The 23,872-nt window shown below is 31.7% G+C and overlaps 1 protein-coding gene across 1 annotated transcript in view; it reads right to left on the bottom strand.

The window, feature by feature from the left end:
* Window positions 1–2,469: 2,469 nt before the first annotated feature.
* LOC127840565 (slit homolog 2 protein-like) overlaps window positions 2,470–23,872 on the bottom strand; it is a 47,236-nt gene continuing 25,833 nt past the window's right edge. The window contains exons 4-7 of the mRNA XM_052368976.1: window positions 22,865–22,936; window positions 18,176–18,247; window positions 2,880–2,951; window positions 2,470–2,545 (exon numbers count right to left, since the gene is read on the bottom strand). Of these exons, the coding sequence (XP_052224936.1) occupies window positions 2,470–2,545; window positions 2,880–2,951; window positions 18,176–18,247; window positions 22,865–22,936 (292 nt within the window). The remainder of the gene's footprint in view (window positions 2,546–2,879; window positions 2,952–18,175; window positions 18,248–22,864; window positions 22,937–23,872) is intronic.

Raw genomic sequence — 23,872 nt, 5'->3', positions numbered from 1 at the left:
CTGAATACCATGAATAAGAACAGTTCACAAAATAATCTAAAATGAAAGGTCCATCAGAACAGATGTCTTGGTATAACGTCTATCTATCTTCATGGAAATTGGTATAAATTACCATAATTAGACATATCTAAATGAGCTTTAATAAATAAAGTTGCATGCAATATTGAACACAGCTGTGTCAGTTTTCCCATTAACGTTTTGTAAAATGTGAAATGTATAACGATATTCTGTTATTAAAGTATTTTGTTCTTGAAAACGTTAAGAAGTTATGACTGAATGAAATAGAACATTATTATATATGTACAGTATTTGAACTTTGAAAGCGCCTTACATGTAATTTATGTCCGGTACTCCTTCAAATAAACCGTCGTCTATGGATTCGAGATAGTTGTTTGATAAATCCCTATAACAAAAACAACATAACCGTAAGCACTGAAAAATAAATCTACCGCTATGAGACACTTAAACAATTATTTGAATGAGTAATCCATTGTTTAACATTCGCATTTAAGGGGAAAACAAGCAGTTGAATATATCCAACAACCAAATTTTGTAACGGTGAAAATATTTCACAGTTTAATAGATTACAACTTTTTCACGGAAAGTGCAGAAAACCGCGCACTCTAGTTGGAAATCATAAGACAGTAAAAGAACAACAAAAAAGTTATCATTTTCATTAAAGCATACCACATACTGACATTTTTATACATGGATAGATGGACGAAATCTTTTTCACTACATTTCATGTGTATATTGTGACTCACAGATTTCTTAGTAGCGTCAAGCCTCTGAACGCCGCCCGAGAAATGTTGTGAAGCCGGTTGATATTCAGTTTTCTGAAGTAACAACAAACAACGTAAATTGATTAAAAGTGCAAGTAATACAGGTAAACTAATTTCAAAGGTTCCCGTTGTATAAAAAAAGAACACCAAAGTTAACAAGTTTTATGATAATACAATCAACACATGAAATCACGTTAAACTAACGAATAGGCGAGTCAATATGTGAGCCAGAAGAGTTATCTCCAGCGAGTCTAAAATAAGAGTTATACCTGTATGCTGTTTGCTATGTTCAAAGAATATATTATATTTAATAAGTATGAGATATGTGTATAAATAAAAGACATACATTTTGTAAAACTAAATGCTGTGTTTGTTCATTCTTCATTTATAAATATAACGGATTCAGCTATGTGTTCCCGTTGAGTCTACACCGAAAAACAAATATTGAACTATGAATATGGTACTCTAGTAATTCATGGTTAAGTGTATTCAACGTTTTCATAGATATCACAATATCTTTAAATTTGTGTAGTAAATGTAATTAATTTGCCTTTTTCTATAAGTTGATGACATTTTTTAATTTGAAAAAAGCTTATTTTGTCGGTAAATATAATTTGTAATGAGGACACAAAAGAAGGTCATTGATATTATCTTGAAAAATTTCTTTTTCTTGTCTAAATTGAATAGATTTGATCATTTGCTATATGTTGGGATCATTAGTTTAATGACTGGCAAAATGGAAAATGTAATAGCTTTTCTTACATTAAATGTATTTCCGAAGTATCTTCGTGATAACATATATATTGTCTAAATGTCACTTCCAATTAAAAATAACAGCAATATTATCCATATTCATTGCTTTTCATTGTTTGGTTTGTTATTTTTAGAATTTATTATGCATATTCTATAAATTTACAATGTCTTAAAATACTATGCATGGCACACAAGTTCATAATTCACTCTTTGCTCTAACAAATGTTTTCTCAATTTAAGATAAACAAATGTCTAGAATATATTCTATTTAATAAAACAATAGAAAAAAATAAATAATACTTTTCATATAGAATGATTCAACGTGCAAATATATTTTCAAGTACCGATTTAAAGTATTGTTATCACCCCTTTGAAAACCAGAAAGAATATCAATGTCAAGTAATTGGTCATCGTTTAAATACATTTCTATTTAAAATGGATAAAAAGAAAACCCTATGGGATTTTTTCCTGATGCTTAATTTACTAAGCATATCACATGTCGATACGATAAATACACATGACAAAATAAAAATGCCAATAGGAAATGTAAACATCCAATATGAAGGTAAACATTCACACACATTTTAAATGCAAATAATACACCTTTCTAGGAAAATTATCAATTACTTATCACAAATTTAGGCATATGTAAAATATAAAGAATAATTACGTTTGCAATTTTTTTGTTTCGCAACGGTTTCCGAAAAATGTTACATTTATTAAATAAATATTTTTTTCAATTTTTGTCAAACATTCGTAACATTTAAGAAACGATATAATTGTTTTTTGACGTTTTGCTTAATTTCTGACAATTCAATGATAGTGTTTTTTGTTTTTGAAATCGATAGACGGTGATTAAAACGTCTTAACCAAAAATTACAAAATTATAACTTCATATTTGTAGTCTGTAATGGATTATTATTCCGAAAACGTCTTACAGTTCATCAAGGCTCGGCATTCCTTCAAATGCACCATCTTCTATGATTTCGAGGTCGTTGCCATTTAGTTGCCTGAAAAAAAATCAACTTGAGAAATCAACGATACTGCTATTAAACTCTTAATCAAATATTAAATAGGTTTAGAATTGTGTAACTATAATAGTATCATGCCTTTATATTAGAAAGACTGGCTGGTGACTTTATTCTAAAACCATATTTTGCAAGAGCCAGATAATTTCCACAGAGCGCTGAAAACCGTGCGTTTTGAAGGCAGTAATTCGACAACGACATTATTAGCAGAGAATATCCTTCCATTCAATCTAGCAGACCATAGACTGAAACTTTTTTACAAGGACAGCTGAACGGCGTGCATATGAAGACAAAATATGTGTCTATGGGTACTCACAGCAATCGCAGTCGACTCAAGCCACTGAACGCCGCCCGAGAAATGTTGCTTACCCCGTTGAAACTCAGGTCCCTGAAGTAAGAAAAAAGAGCATCATGTGAAAAATATAAACAAGCAACACAGGTTAACACATTTCAAAGACAACCAAAGTTTAAAGTTTCCAAATGATACCAGTTAAGGATAAAATCACGTGAAGCATTTGAATGGGTTGGTCTAGTGATAAGCAAGCAAGCTCCTGCTTAACAAGAGGTATACATGTCTGCTGCTGGCTATATGAAAAAACATTTCAATTCATATTTATCCATAAAAAGGGATATTGGCAAAAATAAAAGAAATGCATTTTGTAAAATGAAATAAGTAAATTCATTATTTTTCAATGTTTACACTTTTTATTTCAATATATCAATCACATGTACATGGACAATGTGTTATGCCAAATGTAGAAAGAGACATATACAAGGATAATACAATATGAACATTTAATTATAGTATATTGCGAATTTTCATTGGAATTCCACAGTAATTGTCTAAGAAGCAAATACAAAACATGTAATAAAAGGAGGTTAATATAGTGTATAAGAGCATGTTTTTTTTAACTTTAAAGAGTATAAACACAAACATGTTTATACATTGAAATAGATTTAATAGAAAATAAACAAAAAAGAGAGAGTGCATACGGTGAGTTTTTCTTAAAAAGTTAGAGTTTTATTGACCTGAATTGGAATATGTAAGATTTATAATATGTATTGCATTAAAATAGAACATTATGCTTTCTTGTCTTTATAAGTAAATTTGGTCCATAAAAATTTCTTATCAGTGACCACGATGTTGTTTCTATTTCCGATATATTAAATGAATTATATACTTTGCAGGAGAAAGCTAAACTGTGTAAAAGACTGTCGTAATTTGGAATACGAGTATATTTTCTACATTTAAAAATGTATCTTTTCCCTTCAAGACATAGCATGTAAAGATTTAGTGTTTTTTTTGGTTTGGTACTACCTAACATAAATAGTGTGCAGTCCATTTACGATATACAATTTGAAAGCCTCTTAGTGAACAATAGTTCGTTTATTTTTTCAATTAAGTTCTTTACTTTTTGGAAGTTCCAAAAAAGGGGCATACGAGTTTTTTCGCATTGTTTACAAAAGGTACAGATGTTATTTTTTAACAGTTTAATTTTGAACATTAAAGAGTGTGTACCAAGAATATTATAAATAATTCTAACTTGAAACAATTGTATGTATCTGTCCCTTGTTATGCTGAATACTGTTCTATAAATATGTTTCCATTCTTCATCTGCAATGACAAAGTCGGTCCATTTGCTTTTACATATAGGCTCAAAATCCAATTTTATAAGTTTGTTATAAATCGACTTTTCATGGCACACAATGAATTTAGCAAAGCATGACAGAGATGGACCAGATATTTGCACATCGTTTTTTATAAACATTTAGATTTAATTTATTGAACAGTGTTTTTTACTGATTTTAATAGTCCTTCATAAAGGATAAATTTATGGCTTTTCCAGTGATCATTTCTATTTGTGTTTTATTCAAAAAGGATATTGAATCCATGGCTATATCCCTCACAAATCGTATACCTCTGTCGTACAATGTTTTTAAAAGAATGGTTAATTACCGATTTTAAAGTTGTCATTATAAAACAAAGACATATTAAGAATATTGTCTACATCATACATGTTAACATATTCTAAAAGCTGTTCATAACACTTAACTCCAAAATTGATTTTTAAAAGAATTTTTTATGTTTACATTAAACTGTATTCAGGTCATAAAAAGTTTACCGACATCTATCATAGCTCGCATAGGAATAATACATTTACTTTCGCTACATGAATACAATTTTCTCAGCCAAGACAGCTTAATCTTTTTACAGTATGCATAAATATCTACTATTTGAAGTCCACCCTTGTCATGGCTTTGAATTAGTGTTGAACTTTTAATTGAATAAGGTTTGTTTTCCCAAACAAAATTAAACAACAATTTATTTAATTTATCTAGGGTGTCTATTTTTAAAGTGGGTATTGAAAAAAAGCTGTGCGTAAACAAAGGTTAAATTAGTGATTTGATTACGGTAATTCTACTAAGAGGATTAAGTTTTCTCTTATGTTATTGATTCTTCTTTTTCATTTAAATGAATATTACATTGGATTGGTTTGTGTGTTTACGGTTCTCACTGTAGCACATCTAAGTATGCTTTGCAAATATATATGTCCATTTCTGAATATACTTTTAATCGTTTAGATTTCTTAAACAACATTAAACTCGTTGTTATTTCCCCGTATATTTCATTTTCTTATTGTATTGTCCTTCCAAAATCAAAGAGTTACAACAGTTTTCATAACAAATCATCATCATCATCATTGTCTACCCAGCTTTTCCTTGACATCGACGTCTATCTACCCTGCCTTTGAACAAAGTCTTGCGCAGAAGTCATTACCTCATGCTTTAAAATTGGTCTTGCACAAAACACAGTAGTGTACAAACTTCCAATTAGTCAGTATTCCGAGATGGCGGACACAGCAGGAATGACACGACATTATCTTGTGAAATATGCAAATAACAATCAGAGTAACGAAGATCATTGGCAATAACTATGAATTTATACAATATATGTGTTCATCAATCAATGCAGTGTTTTATTTATGAACAATTCATTTCCATTATAAAGAAGTCATCTTATTCAAAAAGCCCACATTCCTGCTCAAAATGTCAAGGAATAAATACTGTTTGATTCGTATGTTATGGGAACTGTAAATTGTCCGATTCATTTACATAATACAATGTTTCGTAATAGATAAGATAAACTGTAAACGATATTGTTCATTCATGTTTATTTACATCAACAACAACACAAATAAAAAATTTACATCCTCATTCCCGCAAGCTCTTATACATACATTCATAATCAGTATATCGGAACGTTCCCCCTTACACAAACATCTTGGTTATACTCGTAATAAGCGAACGGTTATACTCGTAATAAGCGAACATATTTTATGTATTGCTTCTGTACATCTGAACCGACAGAAGATCACTATCATAAAGATATATCCATGTTGAAATTCATGAACGCACTTAAAAAATAAATATGTTACCTTTTAATATCACGCAGGTCTTGGGTGTTTTGGTTGACAAAACATTTTTTCGTTAAAAGAAACAGGAATGGGTATTCTTAGTATAATATCGGCATTTTCCCAAAACGGACATGTTTTGTTGTATCAAAAAGTCCAGTTCAAGTTAATGTGGGTATACTGGACAATAAATGTATGCAGTAGAGTGTAACGAAGGAAATATGGAAATGGGAAAACTGAAATATATTAAAATTACTTAAATATTCATGAAAAAATCACTGGCATGTTATACCGATAATAAACTGTATCTATTTTACTAATGTTTAATACATAAGCGACGTGGCATATTGAGTTAAAATAATAGTATGCAAAAAATAGATATTGATTGTTTTTGTTGTGTTCCTCTTTTTTCGGTGATAAAGTTTATGATTCAATCACTTACAATCATAGTGATTGCGGACGAACATAGTACAGATCAACAGGGATTTGTCAACCTTGTTTGTTGTGAAAATAATGCTAGATACTAAAAGGTTAATATTCTTCAGCAAATAGTGTCATTATTTACACAAATGTATTTAACACAAACACTTAGAACGTTATAACTTTTTATTGCATTTTTTTCACATTTCTTTCATTTCCAGGACCTAAAAAGCATCATACACTTCAGCATAGATCGTGAAGCTGTTGGCATATCTACGTACACGTTCTTACATTTAGAGTTTAAAGATTTAGCAATGAAAGTATCTGTACAAAAGTAAAATGGTGTGATAATACAATACACCTCGTATAAGCAAGAAATTCAAAAAACGACCAGCTGAATTATATATTAAGAATAACGTTCTACATATTTGCTCAAAACAAACTTTGGTGATGTACTTGACCTTTAAATTGAACTTATGAAAGTGAAAACATGTGCTTAGCCATGTAGACTGCGCGAAGACAAAAATAGTTTTGTAAAAACAACACCGGCATGTTTGTGTTCGGAAACCACGTTAACAACGAAGGCAAGTGCCTCAATATTTTGTATTTGATGCAGGAATAATGCAACAAGTAAACATTTCGTATACCTGTTTTTTAACAATAAATATTTACACTTGTTTATCGCGCTTGATTGACGTCTACAGGTATCCCATCGTTCATTAATCATGGCGACTTGAGGTTTTATATTCCACAGACACCTTCTGACAGTTTTCAAACACGTGTCTAAATATATCACAAAATTCTGCAACTATCTGTTTATCTATGCATGTTTGCGAACGTTTTGGTACAGGTCTTCATAAAAGAAACATCTGCTATAAGATCGAAATACTTATGTTTTGTTGTTTCGATAGTGCAAAATGATAGCCCAACATAAAAAGCAATGCCTGCTATTAAAAAATCTCGCTATGCAAACTTCTTGTTATACATGTCGACGAATATACATGTATACATGTCGAAAATTTCACTCAAATGCCCTATTAGCGAGTTCATGTGATTTTTACATGAATATATATGGCTGGGAACGAGACTTTGACCCATTTAGCGTTGAGGTCGTTTCCCATAAAAACGTCTTTAATTTGTATCTACCGTTTCGCGTACTTTGTAAACCAATTTTTTAGCCATCAACAAAAGTTTAATTTTCAAGCATAACCTTTAGCAAGATTGTTAAGTCCGACAAATTATGATTTAACGTATTTTTTTTGTATTTTTTTATGGTTTAAATTAACCTCGGCTTATATAACAATATAAACAGTAGGATAGAGTTCACCATTGTTATTTTTCGGATAAAATGTCTGCTATTTGTCAAGGTAGGTTTTTCTTACTTGTTCGGTTATTTTCTTCAACCAAAATCAAAGTTGCTTTGTGGGGATGGATGTTAATGTAAAATTAATCTATTCAATTACTCATGGTGTCTGTATGAGTCGTTTTAGCTGTCAAACTGAAGATTAAAGACGATATTTATTTGTATGTTTTACCCTAATGTTGTCAGAACGTAAAATACGTTTAATTGTATCTGTTGTAATTGAACTTTCCTGTATTGACAGTAATAACATATCGTTGAGAGTGTTCTGCGCATGCATTCTTCTTACTATTCCATTTTTACTGTATGAAATTAATGTTGACAGCAGACACACCGTTGACTGGATAGGGTTGTATAATACAATTTCTTAAGCAAATCTCTGTTTAATCCCTCGATGGCATATAAGCAATAACATTTGTATTCATAGTGACAACACGACGAAAGAGTCTACAATCTGATTATTTCAATTTGATGATGTTTATGAGTATAAATGTTTATATTCTTGTCAGAATGTTAAGTTTTGGATGTAAATATACATGGTTGTGTTCATAACCAAATAGTAATTGTTTATATTGTTCTTTTAGCTTCATTATATCGGTCATGTATTTCAGCCAAAAATACAGATCGGGCAAAACGACAAACACCATACCAAATGCTTATTATTATCATGTATTATATGACACCCTGCTTTGTTTACAATATAAATGTAAAGCCTTTACACACGTTTTCATGTAATTAAAAAAAGATTATCGTATATGCATATTAATGAAGATGTTTTAACAACACAGACTTATGCATTAAAAGAACAACAGTATTATGTGATAGGTTGGGAACAGGTTAAGCTCTTGATGAAGCAGTCACGCCAAGGAAGAGTTAAGCGTGTAATATCTTAGTTAATCAGTGTTGTCAACACTATGGTGACAACAAGTAATACCTGTATGATCAACTAGTTAATAGCATGCAATTTTGTATTAATGTTTACATTTATAACATTGACTATCCTCTGTTCTCTGTGCATATCAAGGGCATTCTGAACAAAGAAGAATATTTCGATAATATAAATTGACTAAACCTTGTTGTGTTATTTTAAAAACAATCACGTTTAACAAGAAAAAGAACATGGAAGAAAAAGAATGCATACTATATTGATTGTTATTGCAATAAAGCGTGGACAAAAGGCGGTTTCAATTGTTTATTTTTGACGTGTTTGTAGAATGTTACTCTTTTTACAGTTTGTCAGGACTTTTTATTTATATTATAGTCGTTGCATTGGACCAAACGTTGATTCTAATGAACTCATCATTTTGAACGTCTTTAAGCAGCTATGTATGAGAGTTTAAGTACTTAAAGAAGCGTATGGTAATGCGCGCCGTGTGATGTAATTTATCATCATGATAAATCCATTTTAAAATACTGTGAAACATAGTTGTGACATTCCATGTATATTTGTTCAAATTATAACTGTGTTAATAATGTTCGACTTAAGCATGTATTGGTTTTAAAACATCTGTCTTGTACATTGTAAAACGTACTTCACATCTCGTCAGACTCATATTACACGTGTATACAGTGTATTGAAATAACCATCATATTTCTGCATATTTTAAGCTATTGCATTTGGTGAATACTTATTTCAATTAACAATTTATATAGGAAACTATTGCTCAACGTCCGATTGTCACACATAAACGCTTTACACTGCCTCAATCGTATCTCCCGTAACATAACACTGGCGTTCTAACCGTATTTGCGGCGACCAAGTACTTGCAAGGTTAGCCTAGCAGACTGTGCCGGCGTCACGATAACGCATTAAAAGGCCTTACAGCAGAAAGAAGGCCAAATCGGCTAAAGTAAACGCCGAGCTTTAGCGTTCTTATGGGCACTATTACAAACGCCTTATGATTGCCCGTATGACGCAAACAACGCAGATACTGTGGGAAATAGAACATATACTAGATTCACCAAGGACACGCCGAGAATAGGTACATTTACGCCTGGAGACTCTGCTTCGATAGTTATGAATTCTCAGTACGTCAATGGGTTTTTAAGACTCTGTAGCGTTTTTGGTCATAATGTCGTCGAACTGCAAACGCTGTTGTATTCAAGTCGTAAAAGACTAGCCAAAAAAGCAGTGAGGCCGCCACGACGTCCTTGAAAATGCCCGCATGGACGCCGGCAAATCGCAGAAAAAAGTTTTGAAGACACACAGTACGAGATTTGAACGTTGCGTTTAAGCAAAGTTAACATAATGAAGGTATCGGATGCTATTATTTTAAGAAGTCCAGACCAATGCAATGCGGGAATTTAGGACAATTAATGTATGACTGCATACAACAGGAAATGGAAAAAAATAAAGATTATAAAAAAGTAACGTTATTCATTCGAAGGCAAGGTTACTACGCAATATTTTTAAAAGAAAAACGCTGCTTAAAATAAGTTCCTTCTTACATTCAGGTAAATGATTTTGTTTTGATAAAAAAATAATATTCATTTTTGGGAAATTAGTTTTATTTGTGTTAAAACACTTACTTTATTCCATCGGTTTACAACCCAATGTCAATGGCAAACTTTTGAAAAACTTGTATTCCAATACACAATGGATGTTTTTTATTAATGTGTGAAACAATTATTGTTGTTGCTCTTAATGTTATTAATAATTACTGTTATGATGTATGCACTCAAGATTAGATTTTGGGACGAACATAGAATAGATCCAAAGAGATTTGTGAACCGTGTTTTTGAGAACATTATGTCAAATTGCCTCTAACACTACATAAAATAACAATTTATGTCTTGTCGCGCAGTCTTCATGGGTTAGCATAAGTTTTCACCACCATAAGTTTCGTGTAAAGATCAATGACATACATTAAATATTAACATTAATATTGTCAAGACCCGACTTTTCCTATTTACAGAAGGGTACTGAAGACGTTTCATGGCATTCGATCACTTAACTTCCATTATCCTGATCTACAAAGCATCTTTGACATTCAATAACTGTCGCGAATATATTAGCATAATTAATTAAAAGTTGTTACATTTGAAGTTTCAAGATTTAGCAATGAAACCGTCTGTACAGCAGTAAAACGGTGCGTTTAGAAAATAGAAAATAAAAATTCTTATAAACAATGAATACGAGACACTGCCATTTTCATCATTACCACTGCAGTGCTTGCTATATATTTGCCAAACACTTTCTCTGCTGATGCCCATGAACTGTAAATACAACTTATGAAAATGAGAGCATATGCTTACCTATGTAGACTTCGCAAAAACACACAAACGATTCTTTCATGACGTGTTAGAGGAAGTTTACACGTCGGTGAGCAGTACAAGCAGCCAAGCTTAACTTATATAATTAAAATCGGTGTTCCCTGTGAACTCCTGTGTTTCAATATGTTGCGTTTGAAACAGAAATGATGAAACAAGAAACCAGTAGATGTACCGTGTAACAGGAAAGGCCATTTCCAAGGTTGAGCCCTTGTTGCTGTGAATAATCGGTTTCTGTCTTCAAAGGCGAGGGAATTGCAAACAGACTGCGAGATAATCTGGGCTCAAATCACAATCCAAAACTCAAGGAAAATTTTAATAGGCTCATTTTACAGACCACAACCAAACGATGATACATCTCTTGAACAACTACACATATCCTTTTCAGAATAAATGCAAACTCAACATCAATTATGTTTTGTATTTAATGTAAAACATACCATGTATATATGTATATGGTCAAGAACAAAGTTATATTATACAACAGTAGTAATGTCAAACATATAATAGATGATATGCTAGTATTTACAGTGTTTTTTAAATTGTTAGTGATATATGTTTTTCAATATAGTAATAAGAATAATAGATGAGTTGCGTAAGGTGGGGTAGAAGACAACTGGACTGGATTATAAATTTTTTGTGTGTTTCCATTTTTCTTCAAAAATATGAAGTGTATGGTTGTTGAGGGCTATTTCTTGTTCAATTTGGATCTTTAGCTTTAAATTGTTTATACAACAGTTTAAAGTGGGTGGTGTTTTTTTTTGTTGCTCATGCTGAATATGAACTATTTAATTAGTATAATAATGTAGTTATTGATTTCTGGTATTTTGAAGGTATTTACACCGAAACTAATATATAAGAGTGACAGTTTAACTTGTATTTGTTTTTTTTCTCAAGAAATGTTGTAAGTTGGTTCCATAGAGTTTGAATATGTTAACGCTCCCAGAAAAAAGTTTTCTATTGTTTCAATGTGTTCGCAGCATATATCACATACATTTGTGTTGGATAGGTTGCACTTAAAAAGATATTTATTTGTTGCTATTATTTTATGGATGTATTTATATGGAAAATTTCTCAGTGTGCTATCGATAGTTGCTTTATATCAAATTATATGGCATGATAAATGTCTTTCCAATTAAATTCATGTTCTCGAAAAAGGCTTTGCCATTAATTTTGAGTTTTGGAGTTTTCTACAGGGTTTTAAATTTGTAACATGTAAAATAATTTGTTCGTTTTGTTTTTTTCTTGTAAGTATGTTTTCTACGACTGTTGTTTGAGAGCAGGAATTGTTATTCGTATTCGTTATAGATTTAATATGCATGGGAATGTGTTTGATTAATGTGTAGTACATCAGGAAATTACTTGAAGGTATTCCGTATATGTAGCATATATTATCAAAAGAAGAGGGCTCCTTAATTCTGTAATCGTATAATTGGTCGACATATTTAATGTTTTGTTCAAACCAATCTTTATAGAAAAAATCTTATTGTTTGAAGTTATGTCTTTATTGTTCCATAAAATGATTTTACTATTGGTTTGGATTTCTAGATTATGAGTAACATTACTCCATGCTGATAGACCATTAGATGGAAACATGTTTTCGTTTTCAATTTCATGTAAGATATTATTACTGATGTTACATTCAAAAAGTAAGGAATCACCATATTGTTTTAGAAGTTTGTGGCATAATAGTTTCCATTTACTCGTATTGGTATTATCTAAGTATCTTTTAACCCAGCTGCATTTTATTGCATTCAAGAACGCGTCAATGTTCGTTAATTGGATACCTCTATTTTCTACGGATTGAATTAACTGAGTTCGTTTTATTTTATCTTGTTTACCGTCCCATATCAAATTAAATATTGTTGATTTTATATCGTTAATAATATCATTTGGTGGATTTGGGAGAGCTGTTAGTACAAAGATTAATTAAGGAAGTGCAAACGTTTTTAATACTGTGTTTTTTTCGGTGTTGCCATTGTTTTAAGCAGTTTTTAAAATTCTGACATTTAGGCAGTATGTTTTTTAGAATTGTATTATTTTCATTATTTGTAAATGTAATTCCTAACGTGGTAGCTATATCTGATGTCCAATTAAATTTCATTTCTTTTTTATAATGGACATGACTTTGTTTTAATTTACCTCCCTTAGCACAGTACATTTACTTTTGTTAAGCTTAACGCCCGATGTTATTTCGAAAAGGGTTAACGACTTTATTAGGTTATGGAAAGAGTCGTAATTGTCATTTTAAAAATAAGTTGCTTCATCAGCAAATTGCGTCTGTTTGATTTCTTCGTTATTTTCTAGTGCCATTTATATGTTTATTTGATTGAATGTGATGTGATAGATACTCGATGCATATAATAAATAGTGATGATGAGAGTGTACATCCTTGTCGAACTCCCCGTTCAATGTTAAAGCTGTTTGAGAAGAAGCCATTGTTAGTAATTATACTATTTATGTCGGTATAGAACAGTTTAACACATTTAATGAGACTTTCACCAAAGTTCATATTTTCTAGGCAGGCGAACATAAACGAATGATCAAGTGAATCGAATGCCTCTTCAAAGTCTGCAAAGAATATTAGCCTAGATTTATTTAAATTGTTGAAATAGTTTATGCATTCTTGTATAAGACGGACGTTTTCACCAATGTAACGTCCTTTTATGAAGCTGGATTAAGATCTTCAGATAATTGATGGTAATACTTTTTTTATTCTGTATGCTTTATCTTTTGTTGTTATTTTATTATCATTGTTTAGTAGACTAATCGGGCGCCAGTTTGACAAGGATTCTAAGTTTTTTCCGGATTTGGAATGAGTGATATTATACTTTGTTTTTGAAGTGTTGTTAAACTTCCATTGTTTAATGAATAATTTAGTGAATTAGTTAAATGCGTTTTAATACCGTTCCAAAATATTATATAAAACTCGATAGTGATGCCATCAGATCCCGGACTTTTGTTATTTTGCATTTTTTAAGAGCTAATCCACATTCATATTCAGTTAGTAATCCGTCACATAATTCTTGTTCCGCTTCATTGTGTTACATAACAGTGTTCTTATGATAGAAATTAAAGTACAGATAGATTTCATAATAGGGAAATAATTTAATAATATGTCTGAGTAATTGATTAGTATCTGTTGAGTAATTGATTAGTATCTGTTAATGTAAGAAAATGTTAAAAGGTTATTTACATCAATATTTCTATCTTATACGTAAGCAGAAGTTAAAAGTTTAAATTGGTCAAACTATTTGAGAGTTCATCTCGTGCATGTAAGGACTAGTTAAAATATTGGAAGGTTTGTAAATAAGCAAGTAAACAGGATATAGTGTGGGGTAAATAAATTGAAAAGTTTAATACTATATGTTAAGATTAGGACATTGAGGGATTATATAACTGACAGACATTTGATTAACGGAACAGGTCAACCTATTGACATATAGGATTGTTATTACCCATATTATCACTGTCACGGTACACATGAAAGGATTCAACAGAAAATCTTATTTGTACAGGCCATATAAAATAATTCACAGGCATTCACAGGCAAACACAACATAAAGTTTTATGTCACACCGAGTAATGAGGTTTCAGAATATTCCATAAGCATGTAAGAACTCGAACAGTTTGGGCTATCAGTTCCCAAGGTGCCATGTAACCAATCCGTAATAAGCCCGGACCTTAGAGACCAATGGAAATTACAAGTAAATTTTATGTAAATTAACCTGGGGATAAAATGCAGTGTTTGAGTTAGTAGTGGACGCTCTGCGGGTAGATCTGAAAGGAACTTTGAGATTTGTCAAATCTTCTTGACGTGGCAGCCATGTTGGCCGCCGCGCTGTAAAATTATATTTCATTAACATTAGCAAGCGTTGTGTTAGGAAATATTCAACAGAAATAAATCGCGATGAAAACAGAAATGAACTTTGTTTGTTACTACGTGACAATTTAAAGCATGATGTGTATTTCTTAAAAGGGTGTTATTTTCGACATTCGTTTGTTTATAGAGGGTTTCGAAAAAAGGCGTTGTTCTTCTAGTATTTGAGTTCTGTTTGTTATGTCTTTGCCATTGACTACTAGTTTGTGAATAGTTTTTTGTTCGCTTCTACGTTTTTCAATGTTTTCAATTATTATTTTATGTGGAGACTTAAACCTAGGTATAATTGACTGGAAATTTTAGAGCTGCCCCTCCCCCGCCCCCAGGAAAACCAAATTTGAAACAAAGCCGAGAACTTCTTATTTTAGTTACTGACCATTTTTTCAAACAAATTGTAAACGAACCAACACGTTGACCATGACATTCTCTGCCTGGAACTTACCACCTCTCATAGAAGATGCAAACTTTAACCAAGAGAAATACAAACTACTCAAAAGCAGAACTGCTTTAAATTTAAACAACGTACAAATTATCAAATCAAACATATGCTGACCAGGACATAGGCAACATTTCATTTAAACCAATGAATATCGTTTGATTACTGACGTTTACTTTAACACAAAATTTAGAATTCTATGAATGTAATTACTTAAAAACCCACTGTTTTCAGACTTAACCAAAGACAGAAACACAACGTATTCCTTTGCTATAAACATATAAATTCATTTTAAAATGTTACGGATGTCCTTTGGTAACACATATACTCTTATTCCACTTTTAAATGTCGAAAATTGCAACGGTGTACATGCATTTTGATGAGTCAATAATGAGCATGACTTAAGCGGACGTTGTTCAATTCGCAAGTTCAAAAATAATATTTTACTAAAAAAGCTGTTACATCTTCAATTGCGAAAACATTATTCTCGGAACACAGGTACACAGATTCACATACTCATTATAAGTTTTACCATTCTAAAAAAAATAGTTTTCGAGTAACCAGCGACAAAAACAATTCGCAAATCGGACGGATGGATTGACATAGAATGGCGCATCAGTAAGCCATCATAACCCGCTGAAAGAATATGGGACAACAAATTAGGAATACAATGCAATATATGCATATGGATGTGAGATCATAAGATGAACCAAACACTTATCATATTGGTCAAGCGAAGTCTGCGATTGACCGGCGGATAATGCACTTCACTTTGTCCGACACTAAACATTTTTCCGTAAAAAGAATTAACCAAGTTCTGATGAGGAATCTGGTTATTATAATCAATGACGTATTAAAATGATTTTTTCAATCTATTTTATTTAAAAAAAAGGGTAGAAACACTTTCTTCAATGGGATTGTTTCCCATTACCTAAGGTGGGAAACACTCCAATGTAGTTTATGCCCAATTTTCTGTGGGGAAATGCGTCATGAGAAATATAAAATTCAACAAGTGAAAATAAATATATTGGCAAACAAAGTAATTATTGAGAAATAACATTTTTAAACTAAATCAAGTTAATAATTGCATATATGCAAAAACAAATTCCCATTAGGTTTTTTTCCCATTCAAAAATACCTTTTTTCTATCAATACATTTCAAACAAAATTTGTACAAGTTCACGTACATTAATATTGCTTAAATTTTAACTCTTCATAAGCTAGCCTACTTTTTACAATTGGAAATTATAGAGAATACATGGTTGGTGCCGAGATGGAGAAAGTTTATTTTGCGAGGCTTAGAAAAAGAAAATACGGCGAGCTTTAGCTAACCCTATTTTTCTTTTTTCGGGCCGAATCGGATAATCTTTCTCCATCTCGGCACGAACCATATATTCGATTTATCCTGCTTCACGATTACTTATGCCGTTAACACATTATAGCAAAGACACATGATTGATTGACGTAAAATAATTATTTTGGTCCGGCCTCCTACATGTAAACAAAATTCCTTACGACCGAATAACTATCGATTGTGTCACATAAAAAATAGTTCCACATTAAACTGTTCCTTTTAATTCTTTCCTTTTGAAAATATGAGAATTAATAAAAAACGAATCGAGGATGTGATACTTTTCTAGGTTGAATTAAAAAAAAAAGCAACAGCAAAACAAAAACTCAATTTTATTTACCTCAGTGACAACTTTAATTCATTGCTTATAACAATAAAGTTACAACGATATGCCCTTCAAATTTCTGTTCTTCCATCCCTTTATCGAAATCCATTTTCCGTTCTTCCAACCCTTTATCGAACTGTAGTTTAAACCAAACTATTTTTGATAGCGTTTGTATTGAATGTCAACCACTCTCAGACTCTGAGTATGACCCAAAACACGATTTACGAAATCATAGTCCTGTAGGAACGAGTAATTTTATTCCTTAAAAAAAAAGGCTATTGAAGTTAACAATTATGCAGGACAAACACACAATTTGAAATACGTAATGGTTTCGTTCATGCTTAAAAAAGATTACTGTTAAAAACCATCACGTCAAAAGTGTCCCTTTTAAACAAGAAAGTCTTGCTTAAACTAGTATGTTTCGTCAGAGAAATGAGGTCACACTACGTACGTAATAAATTGCAAAATCAAGTAAATGAAAATAAAAAATACGGAAGTTGGTTCGGTAATATATTTTAAAGAAGATACAAAAAAGGATCAAATAATAAAACGATAACATTCATGATGCGTCTCAATAAATTTCAAAGGTCAAATATTCGAACATGTTGATCGGCATGTAGGAATACGTACTTACGTTGGATCGCAGTCACGCGAGGTACTGCCGGATATCAACTAGTTTATTCGACCCTGCTTTATTAGGTCAATGATTGCAACAGAGGCAGGATAAAATAAAGTAACAGTACAAAACGAAAATCCGCTGAGAACAGGTAAAAATCCCATGGGAAAGACAATTTTGCTCACAACTTTCATAATGAACAGTAATTTTGAAGCGAAGATACTCAGTTATTGATTACAAAAAAGCATAACTGAAATACTGTTTTCTTAAATGGGCATATTACAGCAATAAAGGATATTTTAGTTTGCACAATTTCAGTTATGCAAAGTTTTTCTGGTGAGCATTTTTACACGTTAATTTTTTTTTTAATTAAAAAAAAAGTGTTACCCAAGTTTGAATAAAATGTCTAAAAAATATTTTAATAATGCATTTTTGATTTGAAAACAATAGACATATGACAGCCCGAAGCAAATAGACAATTACAATGTTATAACTTTACATTCATTATATGTACTGCAATTGAACTCTGAAAACGTCTTACAGCATCTGAAGGTTCTGCAACCCGTAAAATGTACCGTCTTGTATGGATGAAAGCTTGTTCAAGCGTAAATACCTGGAACAAAACAATGTCAACTGAACTAATCAACGATAATGATACTGCTAAGAAACAAATATTCACATGTGCTGTATGAGGTAGGAATTCGTCAACATGCATCTTCTTTATTTAAGAGAGACTATATTCTAATCACATGGAGCAACAGCCGGAATTATTGATGTGAATTCTGGTTATAGCAGTCGATGCAGTATTACAACGATGTAAAAATCTTCAAGATATTTGTATTTAAACCCATATTTAAATAGCGAAAAAAAATCCGTAGTCGGTTTGTTTTTCAATTGCTAAGGTGGAAAAACATATTTAAAAACAAAGACATATTGAGAAACATTATGTTTAAACTAAATCAAGTTAATTGTTGCATATATGCAATAAAATAAAAATGTGTCCAATTACGGACTTTTTAAAGAAAATGGGGTGTTTTTGTATCTATAAATTTATTTCAACCAAAAATGGCACAATAACAACAATACCGTATACAATTTATAATTATACATATGCAAGCCTACCTGAACAATTAGGGACTTTTTCCATGCAAAGTGTGGGAAAAATATTTCAATTGTTAATTTCTGGTTAATAATAGAAATCAGAACCGGGCGATATTCTAAGGAACAAAGACTTTCACATGCTTGAGCACTACCGGTCACTTATGATGAGTAGAAAAGATAATGCCTAAAGGAGACTGATTTTGTTTTTGCAATTTTTTCCGTCGGACGTACCTCGGCTCATTTGTGTGCATTGGCTTCAAATTGCACTACCGCATATCTACAGTAAACTATATACAATATAACATTAAAGTTTATTTTATTGTCAAAATAATGCAAGTACAATGCGATTTTAGCCTGGTGTATTGTCATAAATGACCTATCACATAAAGGACATTGTGAACAATCTAGATTTAAGTGTAAATAATGCATTCCCATACACTGAACCAGAAGTCGTCATCGTCATGGTCTTTATATTCCGGTGTAAAACACGGGCATTTTGTCGAATTATAGTTTTTGTCCATTCATGTTTAAAAGGTTCAACAATATTTGTTTTAATAAATATTCATGCAAGCATCACTCAACAAACATACATGATACATTTGACAAAGTTTACATTTCATAGAGTAAAACGACTTAATGAATTAAGGAAAACGTATTAATAGCTTCGAATATGCTTCATAAAAACATCATTAAAAACACTTGTCGTTTGGGCCATTAAGCTGAAAACATTGCATGCGTAAAATGCCATTGTAGTTTCCGAAAATACTCATAATGTGCTTTCTTGAACAAATCAAAAGGGTTCTATTTCAGTTACGTTTCAAATGCCTTTTTTTCGATTGCATCTCCAAATTAAGATTGATTCGGCTGGCTCAATTGTTGCTGTTTGTGTTGGTGCTGTTTTTTGTTAACCTTTTTATATCATCCACACGTTTCCACTTATATATTATTACATGACAAATAGCTTTTATAGCCATTGTTCATAATAGTGTTACTAAAACATAATAAATCAGTATTAACTGCTTTATTATACATAGAAATCGCTCCGTTGGGGATTAATTCCACATTATTATGTGGCTATTATCTTCCCTGTGTACGATAACAGAATGAAACCTATTTGTCTCGTTAAAGGGATCTTTTCACGCTTTGGTAAATTGACAAAATTGAAAAAAGTTGTTTCAGATTCGTAAGTTTTCGTTTTAGTTATGATATTTGTGAGGAAACAGTAATACTGAACATTAACCATGCTCTAATATAGCCATTATATGCATCTTTTGACGATTTTAAAACCTAAAAATTATAAAGCGTTGCAACGCGAAACGATTGAATAATTTGGAGAGTTCTGTTTTTGTCGTGAAATTTTGTGAAACTACGAAGATTGCTTATATAAGGTATAAAATACGTCAAGCATGTGTACTCGGCGGAATAGCTCAGTAGGCTAAAGCGTTTTTACTTCAGGACTCTGGCAGGACTCCAGGGGTCACTGGTTCGAAACCTGCTCCGGGCTATGTTCTTTTCCTTTTTTTAATTTTTTTCTTGATTTTTTACTGGAGCTTTTACGATCCAATGTTTACATTTATCAATATAAAGCATTTAATGAATAAGTTAAAAAAATGCCAAAATCTGTGAAAAGGCCCCTTTAAAATGTCAAACATTTTACTTCTTTTGATAAAAGCAAACTATAAATGATTTTTGAGATTCCTTCTGATGCTTGAATTATTACCGGTTATATTTAAGAAATAATTCGTGTACGTTATAGTTTGTTGTCGAATAACCCACGGCCGGAAGTTTAGATGCGTAGGGATTAAATCACGAGTGCGAAGCACGAGTGATTTGAAACCACGCATCTAAACTTCCGGCCGTGGGTTATTCGACAACAAACTATAACGTACACGAATTATTTCGATTCTAACACGATTTTTACTAAAGATTTATAGAATGTATCTTATTTTTCTTGCATACTATTTTATGTGAAGCTCCGCCCATAAAAAAAGCTTTCGGCTGTTCTGTCGATCAGATCTCCGCCCTCAATAACAGCCAAACTGGATGGAAAAAAACCATTTCATTTCTCACGTTTGGTTAACTAAGAACAACAGCAACTTGCGTAAACTAACATGTTTTCACTAACGCAAGAGTGTTAAATCTACAAGAAAACAACTCCGATTCGAACTTCAGCCATTTTAGTATCGAAGCAGCAGACTAACACCGTGGGAAATTGGGTCAATTTTACGCATTCTGTTCATAGCGTAGTAGTTTGTCACGTGACTTTCATTCATAAAATACCGGATTATTACGCTGGTGGAAAATGTATCGGCATGTTTTGTTTTGCTCAGCGCGTGCTTTCAGTGTATAAGCTCCGCCCATAAGTTATTGCAGAATAACCCACGCTTGATTTCCTTCTTTGTCTATAGAAAACAAGTCAAGTGCCGTGTTAGAATTCTACATAAATCACAATTTGAAGGTGAGTAATTATCGATTATGTTCAGAGGATTATAAAAGAAAAACTTATGTCATGATTACAATTGCATATATAACTTTATTTTATACAGTAAGAAAAATGAAGTGCTAAAGAAACAAAGATGTAAGAATATCAAGTAGTGAACCATTTAACATTAGCGCATGGAGTGCCTCAATGTTATAAATCTCAACGTATGCACACTCATTATTGATGTATTGTGTTTAATCGCGAATCTGAGCATATGAAAAGCCTTGCAATGCAGTTCATATATATATATATAATAAAACAGATTACATTTCGCGATGTTATATGACTTGACTTGCTCATAAAACCAATATTGAAGATAAAGATAAAAAGAGGAATCATATAAATAAATAAAAGTGCATGTTTTGGGGACAAAGTATGTGCTGAGTGTGAGATAAAGCTACCTTTTCAACCGATTTAACTGTCAATCATTTGCCTTGACGGTTCCTATTTCGTGAAATGCATGTTGTTAATCGTATAATACTAGATTCTGGTAGCATACATATGTTTATGTTGAAATCGTAACCACTGGAATATATACAAGTCTCTTACTTGGCTTGAATAGTTATGAAATGCAGTTTGAAGAAACTACTGTAATAATTAAAGTGAGAAAAAGCCAGTTCTGTATTCGGTTTGAATAAGGAAATATTTTCAAAAACAAGATCGAATAAGTATTGTCAGATCAGGACTAAATGTAAAATGATGGCCAAAGTAACGTGGTTCAGGCTGATGTATATGAAGTCATTAGTTAATTTACAAAATACAAGCATCTTATTGTGTTTGAATAACGAAGGAGCTTGTTCTTTAGTCTGTGTTAACCCACGACATAGGAAATTGATTATGATTTAATACAACAGTGTACATATACATTTGTATATTGTTTGATATATTTTGATGCCATAACTACGTGTTAATTTTAATGCATTGTTTAGGGCTAAGTAACGGACAAAGGACAATTATTATTACGTTTCGAAAAGGCCAGTTCGCTGAAAATGTGAAATAAGAAACTTGCTAATTGCATGTAATTTAGCCTTTAAAAATGATATTGGTTATTAATAAACACAATTAAGTAGAAATTTGCTGAAACATATTTGTATATTTCAGCCACATTTAAAATTCCAATCAATATCTTTAAAACAAAAAGATGCTAAAGTAATGCAATACTGCTTAAAACGTTTCATACGTAATCCTACATCAAACAATAAAAATCTCACGATATTTTTCCATGCATGAAAACAAATCCCATTTGAAAAACATAAGATCACATAGAAAACGAAAATCCCATTAGAACAGTTAAAATTTATATTTAAAAAAAAATAGCGAAGATAATCAGTTTATGATCACAAAAAAGCATATATCACATACTTTTTTCTTGTTAAGGCGTGTTAAAAAGTTGAAGGATACTTTGATTTGCAAAATTTCGCGTTCTAACGGTTTTCCGTTAACGGCTTTTATCATTGGAATTTTACTCAATTTAAGAAACATGTTAGTTTTTATCAAGCTTTGTAAAAGTTCTAGAATATTCTTATAATAGTGTGTTTGTATTTGAAAACGACATGCAGTGATGCATGAGTCAGAAGCAAATGGAACATTACCAAATAATAACACATTCGTTATTTGTAATGGGTTTGAACACTGAAAACGTCTTACAATTTCTCTAGGTTCGGCACTCCTTTGAATGCACCGTTGTGAACTGATGAGAGATTGTTTTCGGATAAATCCCTGGAACAAAAACAAAGTCAACTGAAGTTATCGAAGATAATTATACTGCCCCGAAACAAATAATTAACAACATGTACTTTAAATGACCTTAAAATTGGTGAACGTGCGTGCATCCGCTTGCGCCTTAAACAAAAGTTTAGTTGACAGTTGATAAACTGCGCTCTGCATAAAAGCGAGGAACAACATGCGGTCAACACACAATAGAGACATAGAGACAATGAGTGAGAGAGAGAGGGAGGGATAGAGAGCAACAGAGAGATAGAGGTAGAGAGAGGGAGAGGGGGGGAGTGGGAGAGAGGGTGAGGGAGAGAGGGAGAGAGAGATGGAGAGAGAGGGAGGGAGAGAGAGAAGGAGGGAGGGATTGGAGAGAGAGAGAGTGGCGGAGATATTAATTATATGTATAAAACTTAATCGTTGCATGTATGCAATGAAATTTGTTAAAAAAATCCCATAATGAAGTTTTTTTCAATTTGAATTTTTTTCCATCGATATATTAAAACGATAATTGACACAAGTACATCTTTATAACAATTTACTACGGTTAATAAAAAGCCTATTAAATCAATTTAAAATCTATCGAGATTTTTTCCATGAATTAGGTGATGGATATACTCCTTAAGAAAATCCTTAAATCACAATGAAAAAAGTTAATCACATGATAATCCCATGAAAAATGGTAACAATCTAATGACAGGGATAATTTGGCATTCAACTAGCATCATTAACAATACAATAATTTATAAGCGCAGTTATTAACATGTATCAAAACAAAGCTTATATCAAATATATTTTTGAACATATGCATACAAAAAAAGGGATATTTAATTAGCAAAATTTCGCTTTCGCAATGGTTTTCCGGTGACCTTTTATTATTAATCGAATTTCATTTAATTTAAAAAAATACGTTTTCTAATCAAGTGTATTAAAATAACACCT

This window comes from Dreissena polymorpha, chromosome 8, assembly GCF_020536995.1.
Source record: "Dreissena polymorpha isolate Duluth1 chromosome 8, UMN_Dpol_1.0, whole genome shotgun sequence".
Classification (NCBI taxonomy): Eukaryota; Metazoa; Mollusca; class Bivalvia; order Myida; family Dreissenidae; genus Dreissena; species Dreissena polymorpha.
The sequence above is the reverse complement of the archived record's forward strand: the minus strand, read 5'-3'. Positions and strand labels throughout refer to the sequence as shown.